Source organism: Chelonia mydas, chromosome 21, assembly GCF_015237465.2.
Source record: "Chelonia mydas isolate rCheMyd1 chromosome 21, rCheMyd1.pri.v2, whole genome shotgun sequence".
In the NCBI taxonomy this organism is placed as follows: domain Eukaryota; kingdom Metazoa; phylum Chordata; order Testudines; family Cheloniidae; genus Chelonia; species Chelonia mydas.
Genome location: NC_051261.2, coordinates 18,012,505 through 18,029,545, shown reverse-complemented (window position 1 = coordinate 18,029,545; position 17,041 = coordinate 18,012,505). Strand labels below are relative to the sequence as shown.

Here is a 17,041-nt window from a genome sequence, read left to right as displayed (position 1 = left end):
GCAGAGGAAGGTGAAAACCACCCAGGGCCTCTTCCAATCTGCCCTGGAGGAAAAATCCTTCCCAACCCCAAATATGGCGATCAGCTAAACCCGGAGCATGTGGGCAAGACTCACCAGCCAGACACCCAGGAAAGAATTCTCTGTAGTAACTCAGATCCCACCCTATCCTAGTGTCCCATCACAGGCCATTGGGCATATCTACCGCTAGTAGTCGAAGATCAATTAATTGCCAAAATGAGGCTATCTCATCATACCATCCCCACCGTAAACTTATCGAGCTTAGTCTTGAAGTCAGATATGTGTTTTGCCCCCACTGCTCCCCTTGGAAGGCTGCTCCATCCCTTTGTTAGAAGGAATGAAGTTCTGGAAGCTGCTCTGGTAAATTGTATAAGGCACTTGGACTGTCATTTTCATAATTAAAAACGCACTTGTCACTCAAATACAGATATTAATATGTAGAACTTTGGCTATTCATTTATATATGGTGGAATGAGTCAGTTGTTGCAAAGTTAAAGGATAGCAAATGGTCCTGATTAAAAAGGTTTATTCTAAGCAGGTTGGTATGGAATACTTAAAAAAAACAAAAACCCACAATGGATTTACATTCATGAGAGGTTTCCCATTTACATTGAGGTAAAAGCAGTAAAATGGGAAAGACTCAGCATTTCACTTCTGTGAAATTTAATATTCCTCGCCTTCATCCTCTCCATCAATTGAGTCTGTGCCCACTTCTTCATAATCCTTCTCAAGTGCAGCCAAGTCTTCCCGAGCCTCTGAGAATTCTCCTTCCTCCATCCCTTCTCCCACATACCAGTGAACAAAGGCACGTTTGGCATACATCAAGTCAAACTTGTGGTCCAGACGGGCCCATGCTTCAGCAATGGCTGTGGTGTTGCTGAGCATGCAGACTGCACGCTGAACTTTGGCTAGGTCACCGCCAGGAACAACTGTTGGTGGCTGATAATTTATTCCAACCTGGAAAAGAGGAGAACACACTTAGTATTCCTGTAGGGTTTGGTGATGGCTGTGATTAGTTACTGACCACAATAGTAAAAGCAAGACATTAATTTTACTTCATAACTGTCTAAAGAGCTCTGCACACAAACAAATGCAAGCTCCCACCCATAAGATATTTATAAAGCCCACTAGATACCACACCACAGCTTTAGGAATACATTTTAATAAGCCATTGATATACAATGGCTTTTCACTTCTTTGTTGTGCAATTATTTAGCAGCTGTAAGAGACTTGCCTTAAAACCAGTAGGACACCAGTCAACAAATTGGATTGTGCGCTTGGTTTTGATAGCGGCAATAGCAGCATTGACATCCTTGGGGACAACATCACCACGGTACAACATACAGCAGGCCATATACTTGCCATGGCGAGGATCACACTTCACCATCTGATTGGATGGCTCAAAGCAAGCATTGGTGATCTCAGACACAGAGAGCTGCTCATGGTAGGCTTTCTCTGCTGAAATAATCGGGGAGTAGGTTACCAATGGGAAGTGAATACGGGGGTAAGGCACCAGATTAGTCTGAAATTCTGTCAGATCCACATTTAAGGCACCATCAAATCTGAGGGAGGCAGTAATGGAAGACACTATCTGACCAATGAGGCGATTGAGGTTGGTGTAGGTAGGGCGTTCAATGTCCAGGTTCCTACGGCAAATGTCGTAAATGGCCTCATTGTCAACCATAAAGGCACAGTCGGAATGCTCCAGAGTGGTATGGGTAGTCAAAATGGAGTTGTATGGCTCGACAACCGCTGTGGAGACCTGGGGTGCAGGATAGATTGCAAATTCTAACTTGGATTTTTTTCCATAGTCGACTGAGAGGCGCTCCATCAGCAGTGAAGTAAAGCCTGAGCCAGTGCCTCCCCCAAAACTGTGGAAAATCAGGAAGCCCTGCAAACCAGTGCACTGGTCAGCCTGAAAGAAAGAAAAAACCTTTTAAGTGGGCAGGTCTGAACATTTAGAATAAAAAAAACCCCCAGCAAACAAAACCTTCTTCCCAAGGAGCTCACACATCTGCTCAGCTCTTATGAATTCAAAGCTGTGTGAAAACCCTTCTCAAGCTCCAAGAAAAAGGTTATCTATCCATGAGGGTATTAGTCAGGACAACCCTCCTCCCCAGAAGCCAAAAAACAAACTGGCTTATAGTATTCGTGGACATCCCTTTACTGAGAGTACTCTTAGTACAGATCTACCTCGCCCCACTTCAGTGGCACCATATTTCCCAAGACCTATTTACACCCTTTTAACCTCAGTTAGATACACACCTGGATTTGTGAGCTTCTTAGTGTCAGGTTTCAGAGTAGCAGCCATGTTAGTCTGTATTCGCAAAAAGAAAAGGAGTACTTGTGGCACCTTAGAGACGTAACCAATTTATTTGTACTCCTTTTCTTAGTGTCAGTTAAGCAAATAGCCATTGACCCTGCACAGCAACAGTGTCTAGAATCAGCCAAAAACCAATCCACTTTTATATTTACTATTTATAAACAATTTGTTTGATGTTCTGGACAGATCTAGAACTGCCTACTACTATCCTAAGTTCCAGTGTGATAAGTGGTGTATTTAAGCCCTGCATATTCCCGGAAAACGTCATGAGGCTGTTGAATCCAATGAAGTGAATTGCAACATGTTGGACTATTCAAGGAAGCTCTAGTTCAGATCTTTCCCTGAGCTGTTAAAAGATTAATACTGCACTTTCTTCTCAAGGGTGCAGGGTCACATAGGAGTCAACAATGACTCCCAGGATCAATTAACAAGCGTGGACAGTTTGCAAGAGAAAAAGGAACATGATAGAATGTATTGAGTTAAGTCTGTTAGAGTGCACACAAAAGAAAGACTTCCCTGGCACTTCATCCCTAATTTAGATTGAATGTTTAGAGCAAGTACTCCAAGGGCTCAAAAAGCAGCTGGGGATAGAGAGAAACTTTCACCACACATGGCATATTACCAAACCAGAGGGAAATTCTATGCACTGGCAAGAGCATTCTGTATCCATAACATTGACTATGCAAAGCACATGCTAACTACCCTAGCTCAGTGGTTTGAGCATTGGCCTGCTAAACCCAGGGTTGTGAGTTCAATCCTTGAGGGTGCTATTTAGGGATCTGGGGAAAAAACTGGGGATTGGTCCTGCTTTGAGCAGGGGGTTGGACTAGATGACCTCCTAAAGTCCCTTCCAACCCTGATATTCTATGATTCTACCCCTAAAAGAAGCTAGAAAATAAACTTGGACTTCACCTCAGCTAGTTCACCACATGGTGCGTAGACTGAGGGAGCCTCAGACCTCACAGCATGGTCATAGTTTCTCTCCCACTTTGTATTTTTGGTCATAAAAAAGTATGAAGTTAGAAGGAAAGTGTGTGTATGGTAACACCCATTGTTTCATGTTCTCTATGTATATAAATCTCCCCACTGTGTTTTCCATGGAATGCATCCGATGAAGTGAGCTGTAGCTCACGAAAGCTTATGCTCAAATAAATTTGTTAGTCTCTAAGGTGCCACAAGTACTCCTTTTCTTTTTACACTGAACATGAAGATCAGACTTCAGCCCACAAAAGCAAGAATTCAGGAGTGGAGGCTAAAACCCTGCAGTGGCTACAGCTAAGGACTGGTCCCTTCCCATCAATAACAATGCAAACCAGACTGCTATGTGGATAGACCTCAGCCCTGGCCTTTGTGGGTTTGTCAGAAACTTGACACAAACTTTTTGGTTTGATATAAACTTTTTTTTAAGGCAAGTTGATGGTGCTGGTTCAATTGTAGACCAAGAGGAGTCACAAGGTGTCTTAGATTTTCCTCTGATCAGAGTAGTCCATTTTCACATGGCTGAAGAAAACAGCAGAATTTGACTCCATAGCTTTTCCATTTGTACATCACCCAACAGACTACAGTGCTGAATTCTGAGCCCCACACATCTTAGAGCACTTAACTAGATTAATTTCCAAACCTCACAAACCACAATGTAGAAAGTTCTTTAAAAGATACAATCTTCAGCGCAGAAAAACTGGAACTTACCAGCTTCCTGGTACGCTCCAGAACAAGGTCAATTATCTCTTTCCCAACAGTGTAATGACCTCGAGCATAATTATTAGCAGCATCCTCCTTGCCAGAAATCAGTTGTTCAGGGTGGAAAAGCTGCTTGTATGTCCCATTCCGTACTTCATCTGGAAAGAGAGTATTGTGCATGAGTTTATAGTAAATTAGTTTTGGTTTAGACAAAAGTTTTCAAGCTTACATGCCTAAATAAGGCACCCAAATCCACCTCTAGACAGCTCAACAAAAATGGCTTGGCTTTAGAGATGCATCGCTAGAAGATACCCAGGATGCCTATTAGGTTCAGTGGATGTTTAACATTTAAGAAAATCAAGTTGCTTATTTAGGTATTAAGGAATTGCATGCATGTTATGCCTGCAAGTTTGAATTTTTTGGCCTTAATACCACTCTGGCACAGGCAAATATTAAACTATACAAACAAAACTTGTGTTTCATAAATACTTTGATTTAAAGCAGCAATTTTCCAGATTTTATAAATTCATAAATTTCTAAAGCCAAAAGGTGTAACACAATGATCATTTAGGCTGATTCTGGCCTATGTTATGCGGGCAGACTTTCTCCTAGGATTCCTGCAGTGGAGAGTTCTTTTCCTAATACATAAGTATAAATCAAATGTCTAATTCAACCACAAGTTCCTGGGCTATATTTGGAAAAAACTTCCAATTTCTATTTAAGGAATTTAAAAAAAAAAACCATGGTTTTTAAAGTTATTTAGGCACCTACAGGTGCAGAGAGCGCCCCAAAGTACCTGAACGCACAGTGGAGCCAGAAGAGAATTAAGCATGCGCAGGCGCTTTTGAAGATCACTCCAGGTGCTAAACTACCTTGAAAAATCTGGCCCTAAATGATCGTTTACCACTTCCCAAGATAATTCCTTCAAATGGTTGGTTACCAAATGGTTATCAATCTGCATCTTATTCTAATTATTTTTTCCCCTAGATTAACCTTAGCCATTTAATCTTATTCTTCAAACTAACAAAGGCACATCTTCTCCCTGTGCAGTTTACTTATCAACCAGGAGCAAGTCATTTCAACTTTCTGTCCCTCTCTTCCTCCCAATGTTTTCAAAGCTCTTCTGAGCCCCTTCCAATTTTTCTACATCATTTTTAAAATATGGATCCTAGAACTAGACACAAAATTTCAGTAGTGGTCTCATCAATGCTATATCACCACCTCTACTTCTACTCAGTAGTCTCTGTCCAGGATGCAGTCCTCCGTCTTTTTTTACTAGATGTAAGACCTTGCCTTTGGCAGTATGAAAAAGCATGTTTGATTGCTTGGTAAAATGGGTGCAATCCAGATTGTTGTACTAGTCATCACTCTTCACAGCAATCTGCGTGTCACTTGGAAGAGGAGTCAGAAGTGGGTACACTTACCCATACAGTAACTGATGTTCGAGATGTGGACTGTTCTGCAGTTGGCAAGCACATGTCCAGTGCGCAAGTGCCAGAGACTGTTCTAGTCAGGAGTATACTTGGATTGGTGCATGCACCCTTCCTTCCTGGTGTGCTTCACAAGGGCATGATGGGCAGAATCACCCCAACACCAGTTCTTTCACAAGAGCCAATGACATCAGGACTCCAAAGTAGCAGGGATGGCGAATGGGCCATGGAATAGGTGTCCAGACCAAACACCTCATAGAGCACCCAATACTGCGCAGGTAAGTAAACTCTTCTTTGTGTGATAGCCCACTATTTTTCCCTAAAGAACACAGACTAACACGATCGTCCATCACCCCTGGCTGCTTGCACCAATGTGTAGTACTTTGCTAATATGTGTACAGACAACCAGGTCACCGCTTTTCAAATATCCTGGACTGGCAAGTTTGCTAGAGAGGCTATAGAGGTGGACTGGTCCCTGGTGGAGTGGACTTGTACTTTGCCAGGTCCTTTTCTGCTGTTGCACATTTTTATATCCTGTGTAGATACAGCCCATCCTTTGATTCTTTCTGTGTAAGCCAGAAACAACCTGGGAGACTTCTGGAAGGATTTCATCCTGTCCAGGTAGAACAATATGGCTCTGTGCATGTTCAGTGGGTGCAGCCTATATTCCTCTCTGCCAGCATGAGATTTGGAGAAGAACACAGGTAGGTACAGGACCTCACTGATGTGGATTCTGACAACACCTTAGGAAGAAGTCTAGGATGCTGCGATTCTAAGGTCAGTAAACTTCCGCAAAGTAGTTCTTAAGAGTAGATTTCTAGAAAAACCGCCAATCTTGATTTAAGGATTGTCAATGAGGGAGAAGCCATCACAACCCTTCGTACATTGTTCCAATCATTAATTACTTTCACTGTTAAAAGTTTAGGCCTTATTTCCAGACTGAATTTGTCTAGATCCAATGGCTGGAAGTTGAAACATTACAACTTTCTCTGCTGGATTGAAGAGGCATTGTTAAATATTTGTTTCCCATTTAGATACTTACAGACTAATCAAGTCACCCCTTGACCTTCACTTTGCTCAGCTAAATAGGTTGAGTTCCTTGAGACTCACTATAGGCATGTTTTCAATCCTTAGCAGTTGTCAAATGCAGAAATAAAGTAATGTTTCTATTCTTGCTCAAGATTCCCATGTTTATGCACCCCAGGAACACATTAGCCCTTTTGGCCACAGCGCCACACTGGGAGCTCGTGTTCAGCTGATTATCCACAATGACCCCCAAATTCTTTTTCAGAGTCTGTTTTTCCCAGGATAAAGTACCCCATCCTGCAAGGATGGGCCACATTCTTTGTTCATAGATGATACATTTACATTTAGCCATATTAAAAACAGTTTGCTTGCACCCACTTTACCAAGTAATCTAGATCACTCTGAATCGATGACCTCTTTATTCACGACTCCCCCAATTTTTGGGTCACCTGCAAACTGTCAGTGATGATTTTAATATTTCCTTTCAGGTCATTGATACAGATATTAAATAGCTCTCCATGGGCTATGAACAGTGTTACAAGTGCCAACAGTTACAAGTTACCATACAACTCTTTCTAAACAAAGACATTTATTCTTAAGGTAAAAGCATTACAGAGAAAACAAACAGATTTAAGCATATTGTGAACAGATCAGGAGGTGCCCATCCATCTTACGGGGTCCTAGCTGGCCAAAGTCCTTCCAAACCTTCTGTAACAGTTGGGGTCCCCCTTTGGGCAGAAGGGCCTCTCTATTTGCTAACAGAAAGTCAGCCCTAAGTCAGTTTAAGCTTTTTATATCAAAAGTGTTTTCTTTGTCTGTTGGTCTCTGGACAACCCAGTTTGAACCAGTGGGTATACCTCTCTGGATGTGTTTACAACTTAAGTGATTCAACTTAGTAACCTCTACTGTTTTTGGTTCCTGGAGGTACTATGGTAACCCTCCATCAAAAGTTGCATAAAATCCCTGATCCACAGCAATTCATTAGCTTAATACAATATGGTCCTCAAAGATACTGCATGGGATTACAATCTCCCCCAGGCCCTTGAAAGTGAACTGGGGATCTTGTGAATCTAGAGACTGGAGGACTACCTGAGGGAGATCCAGCCAGTAGACCTAGGACTGCTATGCCTAAAGTCTCTGGAAGCAGAGTGTTTTGCATGCAGGGCAAAGAATGTAGGTGCTGCCATAAGACCCAGCAGCTCAAGGCAGGATCTTAGGTGCATCAGGGGTTGGGACCATAGGTGGGACTAGAGATCATGCACCATCCAGAACCTGTCAAGTGGTAGTTAGGCAGTTACTCCATGGAGAGACTATACGGTCCCAATGAATTTTATGTGCCATACAGGTGTTAATGTGGATTTCTTCTCATTCCCCAGCAGGCCTAGATGTGCAAACAGCTGGAGAATGGACAGGATGTTGATTCAGACCTGAGATTTAGTGGCCATGACCAGCCACTTGCTTAAGCACAAGACCATCTGGATGTCAGTGCTTCCAAGGTAGGCCACCACTGCAAGGCACTTCATAAATACGTGGAGCACCACTGAGAGCCCAAAAGGCAAAACTTGGTATTGGTAGTGATTGCTGTCCAACACAAACCTTGGGAAGTGCTTGAGCACCAGACACATGATGTGAAAACACATATCCCTGAGGTCAAGAGTTCTCCTGATATGGGGATGGGATGACTGATGTGAGGGAGACCATCTTGAACTTGCATTTCTTGACATAAGTGTTCAGGCATTTGAGGCTGGTATTCAGCCAAGGCTCCCTGTCTTCTTGGGGGATGAAGCAGTACCTTGAATAGAACTTCTCTCCTCTCTACTGAGGAAGTACCTCCTCTATAGAGCCCACTGCAAAAAAGGGACTGTATTTCTGTCTAAGGGAGGGGTCCCTAAGGAGGGACAGGGAGAGGATAGGAACTGAACAGCATAGCTTCTTTGGACCACCTCCAATACCCAACACTCTGAGGTGACGATGGACCAAGGCTGATGGAAATGAGCCTGATGGTTGCCAAAAGGAAGGGAAGGCAATGATCCTAGAATGAACTGAATGCTGTCCTCAGGCACAGAGTCAAATCTGCTGCCTGGTCAGTGTCAAAGCAGGTTGGTGCAACCAAGAAGATATTCACAGGGATAACTACCTTGCAGGATGAGCAGTTAAAGTCTGGGGTACTGTCGGCACCCTTGTGGTGGGAAGACCTCCTTTTCCCCCCACAGGGTCCCACAGACCTCACCGTAACTACAGTGCCTAAGTGGAGGTTAAATACTGTTGGTGCAGATCTCTTCATGTACCACAGGCTGCAGAGAAGAAACTGGGTGTCGCAGAGTGGTTCAACCCTTTATACCCTTGCGAGCACATGAGAGGAAGAGCACTTGGACTGCCCCAAAAGACACTCCTGACTAGAAAATTCTCCAATGTGAGCACACTGAATGAGCAATCACCAACTGTGGAATATTTATACAGCTCAACACTCAAAGAACTGGATTGTCCTAGTTGCTATTCAGTCCTAGGTGTCACGAGGTCCTGTGTGTGCCTACCTGAGAACATCCTACCATCTCACAAGCCAAGGACAGAGCAGCTTTTTTTGGAAGCCAAGATCTTCCACCATCTGGAAAAAAAAGTCTGTATGGACGTAAAACTCTCCTGCTGCCAAACCACAAAGCGCAGGGTATGTTCAGCACAGCACTTGCTATCCCATTTGACTTTAGCAATTCTAGAATGTATGGTAATGAGATATCACAGAGTTTAATTAAAGCCAGGCAGGGAGAAAGTAATATTGGGTTTTATAATTAACTCCAGATGAAGTTGCCTGCTGTTTCTGCATATATTCTGCTTTTAACCCAAAAAGTTAAATCAGATTGGTCCTGCTTTGAGCAGGGGGTTGGACTAGATGACCTCCTTCCAACCCTGATATTCTATGATTCTATGACACTGATTTTTTTATTTTTAAAAAAAGCTTATGACAGCATGAGAGATTTGAAGGCACAGTTACCTTACTTATTGGTGCAGATCTGTAAGACAATTTACCCAACATCATTTGTAACCTAGCAAGCTGATATTTAAGGGAAAACTTTTTTCGAAAAAAACAACAAAAAAAACAAACAAACAAAACAGAAGCACCAAATGAAATGGACTTGCTAGGAGATAGCTGCACTGGTTTAAAGCACAGTCTTTGCCAGACATTTTGCATTAGCACTGCAAGGCATGCACAAGAACCATGGACTGAAGAGTCAAAGTGAGAAACAGAGGAGGACAGCAAAAGGGGCGATGGGCATTGGGCAGTCACAAAGTGCATAAGTAATTACATAAAGAGGTTGGAAAAAGGCAAGAGGAAACAGTAGCTGGAAGATGCTAGCCAAGCTAAGAGGAGGATGCTGATGGGGGGAGGAAAGGGGATTGAGAAAGAACTGCAGAAGCGAGACACTAGCAAGTATCACAAGTAGTCAACTCAGTCATGTTGGTTTCCACGAGTGCGGTTACTGTTGAAGGAAAACAAAATGCAAAGCCACGAAGCATACAGAATATTTTTAATGCACAATAGCAAGGTGCTTAGAGAACTCTCAGGATGTATAGTATCCAGTAAATCAGAAAAGGCTGCTGGTGCCTGTAGATGCTTTACCCATGAAACAATATGTCAGCAAAGTGTTTAATGTCTTGTAAATTCTTCCAACTTGGAAGTACTTCTTTTTAATTGAGGTGCCTTGTCTAGAGGTAATGAAAAAGCAGAAAATCTTATGCATTGCTTGGAAGAAGAGTAATGATTACATACTTGGGGTAAGCTTTGTACAGAGAGAATTTAAAGCATTTAGAATACTTAAGGCATAACAGAAACAGAAGATAGGACCCTCAGACCAACATTCCAGCCTGTCAGTTGTGCCAGTTCCCATGGCATGTCTCTGACAAAGCAATACAACACTGCTGACTGTATTTACCTATCACTGCAGGTTCCAGATCCACAAACACAGCACGGGGGACATGCTTTCCTGCACCAGTCTCGCTGAAGAAGGTGTTAAATGAATCATCACCACCACCAATTGTTTTGTCACTTGGCATGGTGCCATTGGGCTGAATGCCATGCTCCAAGCAGTAGAGTTCCCAGCATGCATTGCCAATCTGCACACCAGCTTGGCCAACGTGGACCGAGATGCACTCACGCTGTACAGAGAAAAAAGAAAATTAAGGTTTCTTGGCAGGAACAGTGGCTTTCTTGACAAGCAAAATACCCAGCACAAACGGCTTGGAACTACCATACTGCAGAATTATTAAAATTGCACCCATTACATTGGCCTCATTGTATTAGGGTTAGTGACAATTGGAACAGATTCCAACTGTAACACAAAACCTTCCTTCAGTCATCTATTTTCACCTAGAAAAACCCTTTGGGCATTGTCAAGTAACATCTTATAGGCTCATTCATCTCTACATTGTTCATGTCCTCTCAGAGATCTGAATGCAAAGTTTCACCACCTTCCCCCACTTCTCCAGCAAATTCTGTCCTCTCCCTATTTGAGAAATATTGATTTTTTCCATTTTGAATGTAATTAAAGGTTCAAATCCCACTTAATCGGCCAGCACCAGCCTGTATGTCATCGTTATCCGTGCCACTCCAGTTCCAGTAGTTTATTTAGTTATCTGCTGCAGCACACCACCAGAAGGAGCACAATATTTTAAATAAAACTGAGGCTATTTCATTTTCCCCCTTTTAAATTAGCATATACAAGGCCAGAAAACAAGCCTTCCCTATCCCATTAGTCTTAACAGTACATAAAACTGATCCTAACTGCCACCCCTTCACCACTTCATTTAGACAGGTTTCAGAGTAGCAGCAGTGTTAGTCTGTATCCACAAAAAGAACAGGAGTACTTGTGGCACGTTTCATTTATGGTACACTCTGAACAAGTTTAAGTTGTGCATCCTGCAAGGAAAGTAACGGTTTGTAAAATGATCCCCCCTAGTGTTGAATTCATAAAAATATGGAACTTTAGGTTCTTACACAAAGCTATAGATGCATGCACTGCTTTGCATGTCTATCGTAGTGTAAGTAGGATTATTTTCTTTTCCCAAACTAGTCAGGGCTGAGAGATCTCCTAACACTGTCTGAGCAAAGTTCTGCTGCACCCCCACCAGCCAACTCAACTACTCAACACTCACCCAGTTCCCAGCTTAGCGTAGCCGGTCAGAAGCCAGTATCAAAGTGACAACTCCACCTTTAAACTCACAGAATATGGATTCTGCCCCAAGTTACAAAAAAACCAATAACCCCACACACAACTTCTCAGTGCCCTTCTTAATATGTAAAGGTATGGCTTGACTGTCCACATTCAACAGGCCTGCTTGTACAAACCAGTCCTTGCCACACCCCTGAAAAGTAGGCAGGGATTTATATTTAATAGAGGGGTGAGTTGAGGCCGAGGTTCATCAACCTGATCTCAACTACACAAGTCATAACAAAGCTGCAATTGAAACACTAGCGTCTTAGTGTCCCAACTCTGTTCATTTCTGTAGTCTACTAAAGTGCCTTCCAGCTGAGGGCTAAAAACAAAGGTTAACATTCAAACATAGGTGCCTGGATTTATGCTGCCAAGTCCATACTTAGGCCTTGTCTACACTACACAGTTTAGTTGGCAAAAGCAGCTTTTGTCAACAAAACAGTGGAGGTGTACACACTATAATGCTACTTTTGGTGACAACTCTTCCATTTTGACGACAAAATAAAGCCACCTTGCTGAGAGGGATTGAACTTTTTGTGGCAAACAAGCAAAGCATCAGTGTAGATACTGTGTTCGTTACATCGCCATAACTAGCCTCCAAGAAGTATCCCACAATGCCCACTGTGACAGGTCTGCTCACTGCTTTGAACTCCATTGCCATGCATCCAGCTACACAAAGCTCAAGGAACTGGGGAAATTCCTCAGGGTGTAGAACTGACATAGCTACTGCCCAGCTGAGCACAAGGGCAGCAAATGCACTCCTGCCTGGACTACGGGGAGGGGTAGATCATCTTGGCCTGTGGGCAGAGGAGGCTGTGGGAGAACTCAGTGGGAACCACAGAAACATTAACATGGACTCCTGCTCTCCCTGGCACTAGGAACACAGCCACAGGCATGCAGGGCAGGCTGCTGCTGGGGGAGGGAGGAAAAGACTGCTGTGCTGAGCCCTGTGCTGAGCCCAGGCAGGGAAGAAAGCAGGGGCTGATGTTGGGAGCGTCCCCTCCCCCTGGATAAGACAGTTACCTTTGTGGTAACTGCTGTTCGAGATGTGCTGCTCATCTCCATTCCATATTAGGTGTGTGTGCTTGCCACATGCACCGTGCTGGAAGTTTTTTCCTCAGCATATCCATAGGGGACTGGCTCTGGTGCCCTCTGGAGTGGCGCTCGGATGGCGTGGTACTGCTGCCCCCCCCTTCCTTCTGGCCAGAAACGCCAACAGTGGGGAAGGAGGGTGGGCTGTGGAATGGACATGAGCAACACATCTTGAAGAACACCAGTGACGGAAAAGGTAACTGTCTTCAAGTGCTTGCTCACATCCATTCCATATTAGGTGACTCCAAAGCAGTACCCCTGGAGGTGGGTAGGAGTTCATGGACATGTAGACTGCAACACAGCTCTGCCAAACCCAGCATTATCTCTGGCCTGCTGAGTGATGGCATAATGAGCAGTAAACGTGTGATGAGAGGACCACACTGCAGCTCTACAGATGTCCTGGATAGGGATGTGCGCCAGCAAAGCTGCTGAAGACGCCTGTGCTCCCATCAAATGGTAAGGCCTAACTACACTGACCTAAGCACTACACCTCTTTGCGGAGATTATTAGTTTGGGCGTAGTGGGCAACTTACATTGGCAGGGCAACGCTGTAGTGTAGACCAGAGGTCTCAAACTCAAATGACCACGAAGGCCACATGAGGACTAGTACACTGGCCCGAGGGCTGCATCACTGACCCCTCCCCCGCTGTCCCTGCCCCACCCCCACTCCACCCATTCCATGAGGCCCCGCCCCTGCCCTACCTCTTCCTACCCCTTCCCGGCCCCCATTCCAACTCCTTCCCGGCCGGGGCAGAGCCGCTCTAGGTAAACGCTGGGGGACGCTGCAGGGAGCTGGCGGGCCACAGAAAATAACCCAGCAGGCCGTGTGTTTGAGACCCCTGGCGTAGACAGACTTAAGTTGATGTAGGCTGCTGTACATTGACCTAACTCTGTAGGGTAGACCAAATCTTTAAGACACATGGGCTTAAGTCTGAATTCCAGCTCTGCCTGTTCTGACCTTGTGCAACCTCTTATTTTAGCTGCAAACTAACAAGACCAGCAAAGTGCACAGATATATTAACAGGCATCAGCAGATCAAGAGACCTGAACTCATGAGTCTGGGTTCACCGGCAGCTCTGCCAACAGGCCAAAGAGTACTTTGTGGGCACTCATTCGCTCACTAGGCCTTCCACTAGGAGCCTGCTCTCAGCTGGGATTCCTTCAAGCAAAAACAAAGCAACAAAAAACACCCACACACAGAACCAATCACACATCTGCCCTGCAAAACTCATGATTTTTAGAACTGTGTAACAAAGTTTTTGTTTCTGTTTATTTGCCTTCTGGTTTGAGCCTTCATAGGTCACATTCAAGATTCTCGCCATGCGGGCTAGCTTTCATTAAAAAAAAAAATCTAAGAGCCTCACATAATCAGAAACTGGAGGTTTAAGACAAACACCAAGCATTGCAAGACCCACGATAAAAGTCACAAGTCAGAAATAGCATATATGGCAGAGTTATCTTCCAGTCCAAGTCCCTGCAAGGCACTGTTTGGACAAAAACTGCTCACTCCACAGAACCAAATAAGCCAGCTAATAATTTTTCATTTGTGTATTTGTGGAGCTGGACCCTTTGGTCTGGATTTTCAAAAGTGTTCAGGTCAAGTTTCCAACAGCTCCCATTTGTGACGCTCATGGCTAGAAGTGCTCAGCCCAACATTAAGAGGCCACATTTTCAGGCAAGCTCACAGTTAGGTACCTATGTGGGCACTGAGCACTTCTGAAAGCTCCAACCTAGATCAGTGCCAGGTGGTCTAGGGCTGTAAGATTTGTATGGAATCTCCTCAATTCGCTCTGAGTCTATGCAGTGATACCTTTCTGGGGGCACCTGTAGCTCAAACTTCTTGGCCAAATTTGCCTCACCCTCATCCTTGAAGTTGCACCGCAATTTTCCAGGCACTCCATCTAGGCACATGCATTTTATAGCAGAGTAGTTTAATAAACTGGAAAAGCTTTCTTCTTCCTAGGCCTTGTCTACCATACCGATGCCTGAATGTACTAGCTGTACGCAAGTTGGTCTGTAGAAAAGCATACTTAGATCAAGTGGGGAAAAAACAGATTCCTGTAGCTAGGACACTGCTGTCCATTGATTTCACTGCCTGTTATTATGCAATCCATGTAAAGGAACAAACATCAAGCATCTGCTGAAGTGTGATATTCATTTTCAAGAGAAAAGAAAAGGAGTACTTGTGGCACCTTAGAGACTAACAAATTTATTTGAGCATAAGCTTTCATGAGCTACAGCTCACTTCACGAGAAGTAGCTTCAGTGATCTCATATTTGGAAGAAAAGCAGCATGAGCTAGACAATTTAAACATTTGTATAAAACTGCAGTAACAAGACTAAGAATTCAGGTACAAGTTATTTTTAAGTCTAACTCAGACAGATTCATTTTATAACTAGTTTGAGACTAGACTTCTAACCGCATAAGCATGCCTATCGGGAAAAACAACCAACCCGTTTGGAGTTTTACAGGTTCCCTTAAGACACATGAGCCCTAATATACATCCATAATGTTAAAAAGCTAGCATACAAATTGCCATCTTATACTTTGTCAAGCCGTTTAGAGCATTGCATCCTAAGCAAAACACTTTTGTAAAGGTGTATTTTGAGCATGTGCTGTGGCCAGAGAACTCCCTGAAGAAATCATACAGGAAAGTGCTGGAGCCAACTCCACATGAAGAGATTTCTATGTAAGAGTTAAGATCTAGCCTTAGAAGTCACCCAGCGTCTCAGTGGCATGCATCCAGGAAATGCAGTTGAGTAATCATCACTTTAACTTCTCTCTAGCCCAATTACATCTGTGCTAATTAATTCTGGGTTTGTTAAGTGAGCTGTAGCTCCCAAAAGCTTATGCTCAAATAAGTGTTAGTCTCTAAGGTGCCATAAGTCCTCCTATTCTTTTTGCGGATACAGACTAACAGGGCTGCTGCTCTGAAGCTTGGTTTTTTAGAGAGCACTTCACCATCTTGCGTGCAGCGAGATGCGGCAGCGGGGATCGGGAAGGGCGGATGAGGGGCAGCCATGTTCTTTGGAAAGCAACCACCATTTTGAACCACGGCTTCTTTGAAACCTCGTTAGTTCGCACAGGAGAAGGGGTCAGCATGTGCAGCCACCACTGAAAGCTCCGTCTGCAGGGAGCTGCGCTAGCAAGAAATATCAGCTTCCCCACAGACACTCCCTGCAGTCGCCCTGGAATCAAGGCCCCAGGGTGCCGGGCCCCGCCGTCACTCCCAAGCGCTCAATCCCCGCCGCGCCCTTGCACCGGACCCGCCCCGGCGCGCCCGCCAGAAGCAGACCCGTGCCCGCTCCGCGCACGGGGGCTCCGGCGCCCCCTGGACCCGCAGCTCAGGGGACCCCTGCCCAGCCCCGGACCCGGCCCCAGCGGCGCTGCCACGCGGGCCAGGCCCGTGGAACCTGCCGCGCCCTCCCCTGACCATGTCTCCGGCTGACGGGCGGGGCCTCCGGTAGCGGCAGACGCGCGACGGGTCTGAGCAGCACCGCAAAAGCAGCGGCGGCCAGCCCGGGGCCCACCTTATATAGGGAGCCCCGGCCCCCATCGCCCCCCATTGGCCCGCGCCGGCGCCACGCCTCTCCTTCCCGGATCGCGAGTGGCCGCCATTGGCCAGCGAGCCGGAATTGGAGCCCGGGGAGCCAGCCGCTGGGCCGCTAGTGCCAGGCGGGCCTGAGCTCGGCTCCCGCCAAGGGGCCGGGGGCGGCGCCGCTCACAGAGCCCCCGCAGTGCGCTGGGGGCGGCGCGAGGGGGCGGGGCCCGGCGCTGCGCGGCCGCCTCGGCCTGCCCGGAGCCCTGTCCCCGCCCAGGCCGCCGGCGCGCGCTCGCGCGGCGCCTCCCGCTGGGCCGCGGCCAGCCTGCGGGCTCTGCTGACGCGCCGGGCGCTCCGCCAGCCGCCGAGTGCGCGCACCACAGGGGAGACTCGGCCCGGGCCCGGCCGCGCGCCCTCGGCTGAGCGCACTGGCCGGAGCTGAAGGAAGCGGCCGGCGGGGCGGGGCGGCGCATCGTTCCCTGCCGCGCGGGGGGACGCGAAACTCTCCTTCCGCGGGCGCAACAGCCGCCGCTGGAAGCGCCCCGCTCCGCGCCAGCTGCGACCTGCCTGCAGGGAACCAGCGCGGGGGCGGCGGGTGAGGGAACCTCCCCAGTCGCGGTTGGTGGCGAGGGAGACCGGCCTGCCGGGAGCGCCTGAGCCTGGCTTTTGTTCCGCCTTCGAGTCGGAGCCCTCCGGGAGAGTGGGTCCGACGGGGCGAAGCGGG

At 46.1% G+C, this 17,041-nt stretch overlaps 1 protein-coding gene across 2 annotated transcripts; it reads right to left on the bottom strand.

The window, feature by feature from the left end:
* Nucleotides 1–527: 527 nt before the first annotated feature.
* Nucleotides 528–16,549, bottom strand: LOC102934833 (tubulin alpha-8 chain). 2 transcript variants are annotated; one of them, XM_037884820.2, is made up of 5 exons: nt 16,307–16,549; nt 10,407–10,629; nt 4,031–4,179; nt 1,253–1,933; nt 528–975 (listed from the first exon to the last, which is right to left on the bottom strand). In XM_037884820.2, exons 1-5 carry the CDS (start codon nt 16,340–16,342, stop codon nt 682–684), a joined length of 1,383 nt encoding a protein of 460 aa, XP_037740748.1. In that variant the 5' UTR covers nt 16,343–16,549; the 3' UTR covers nt 528–681. The 2 variants fall into 2 exon arrangements, with proteins under 2 accessions (XP_037740748.1, XP_037740747.1); XM_037884819.2 differs by having other exon boundaries at nt 16,210–16,364.
* Nucleotides 16,550–17,041: the final 492 nt, after the last annotated feature.

Bases quoted from the DNA above. Each gene is read 5' to 3' on its own strand.
- LOC102934833 (XM_037884819.2), bottom strand. From the start codon at position 16,332: ATGGGGGCCGGGGCTCCCTATATAAGGTGGGCCCCGGGCTGGCCGCCG. The intron at 4,180-10,406 runs GTAAATACAGTC...CTCTCTTTCCAG, and splicing joins TCTGGAACCTGCAGTGATAG to ATGAAGTACGGAATGGGACA. The intron at 976-1,252 runs GCAAGTCTCTTA...CCTCTTTTCCAG, and splicing joins GGTGTCCTACTGGTTTTAAG to GTTGGAATAAATTATCAGCC.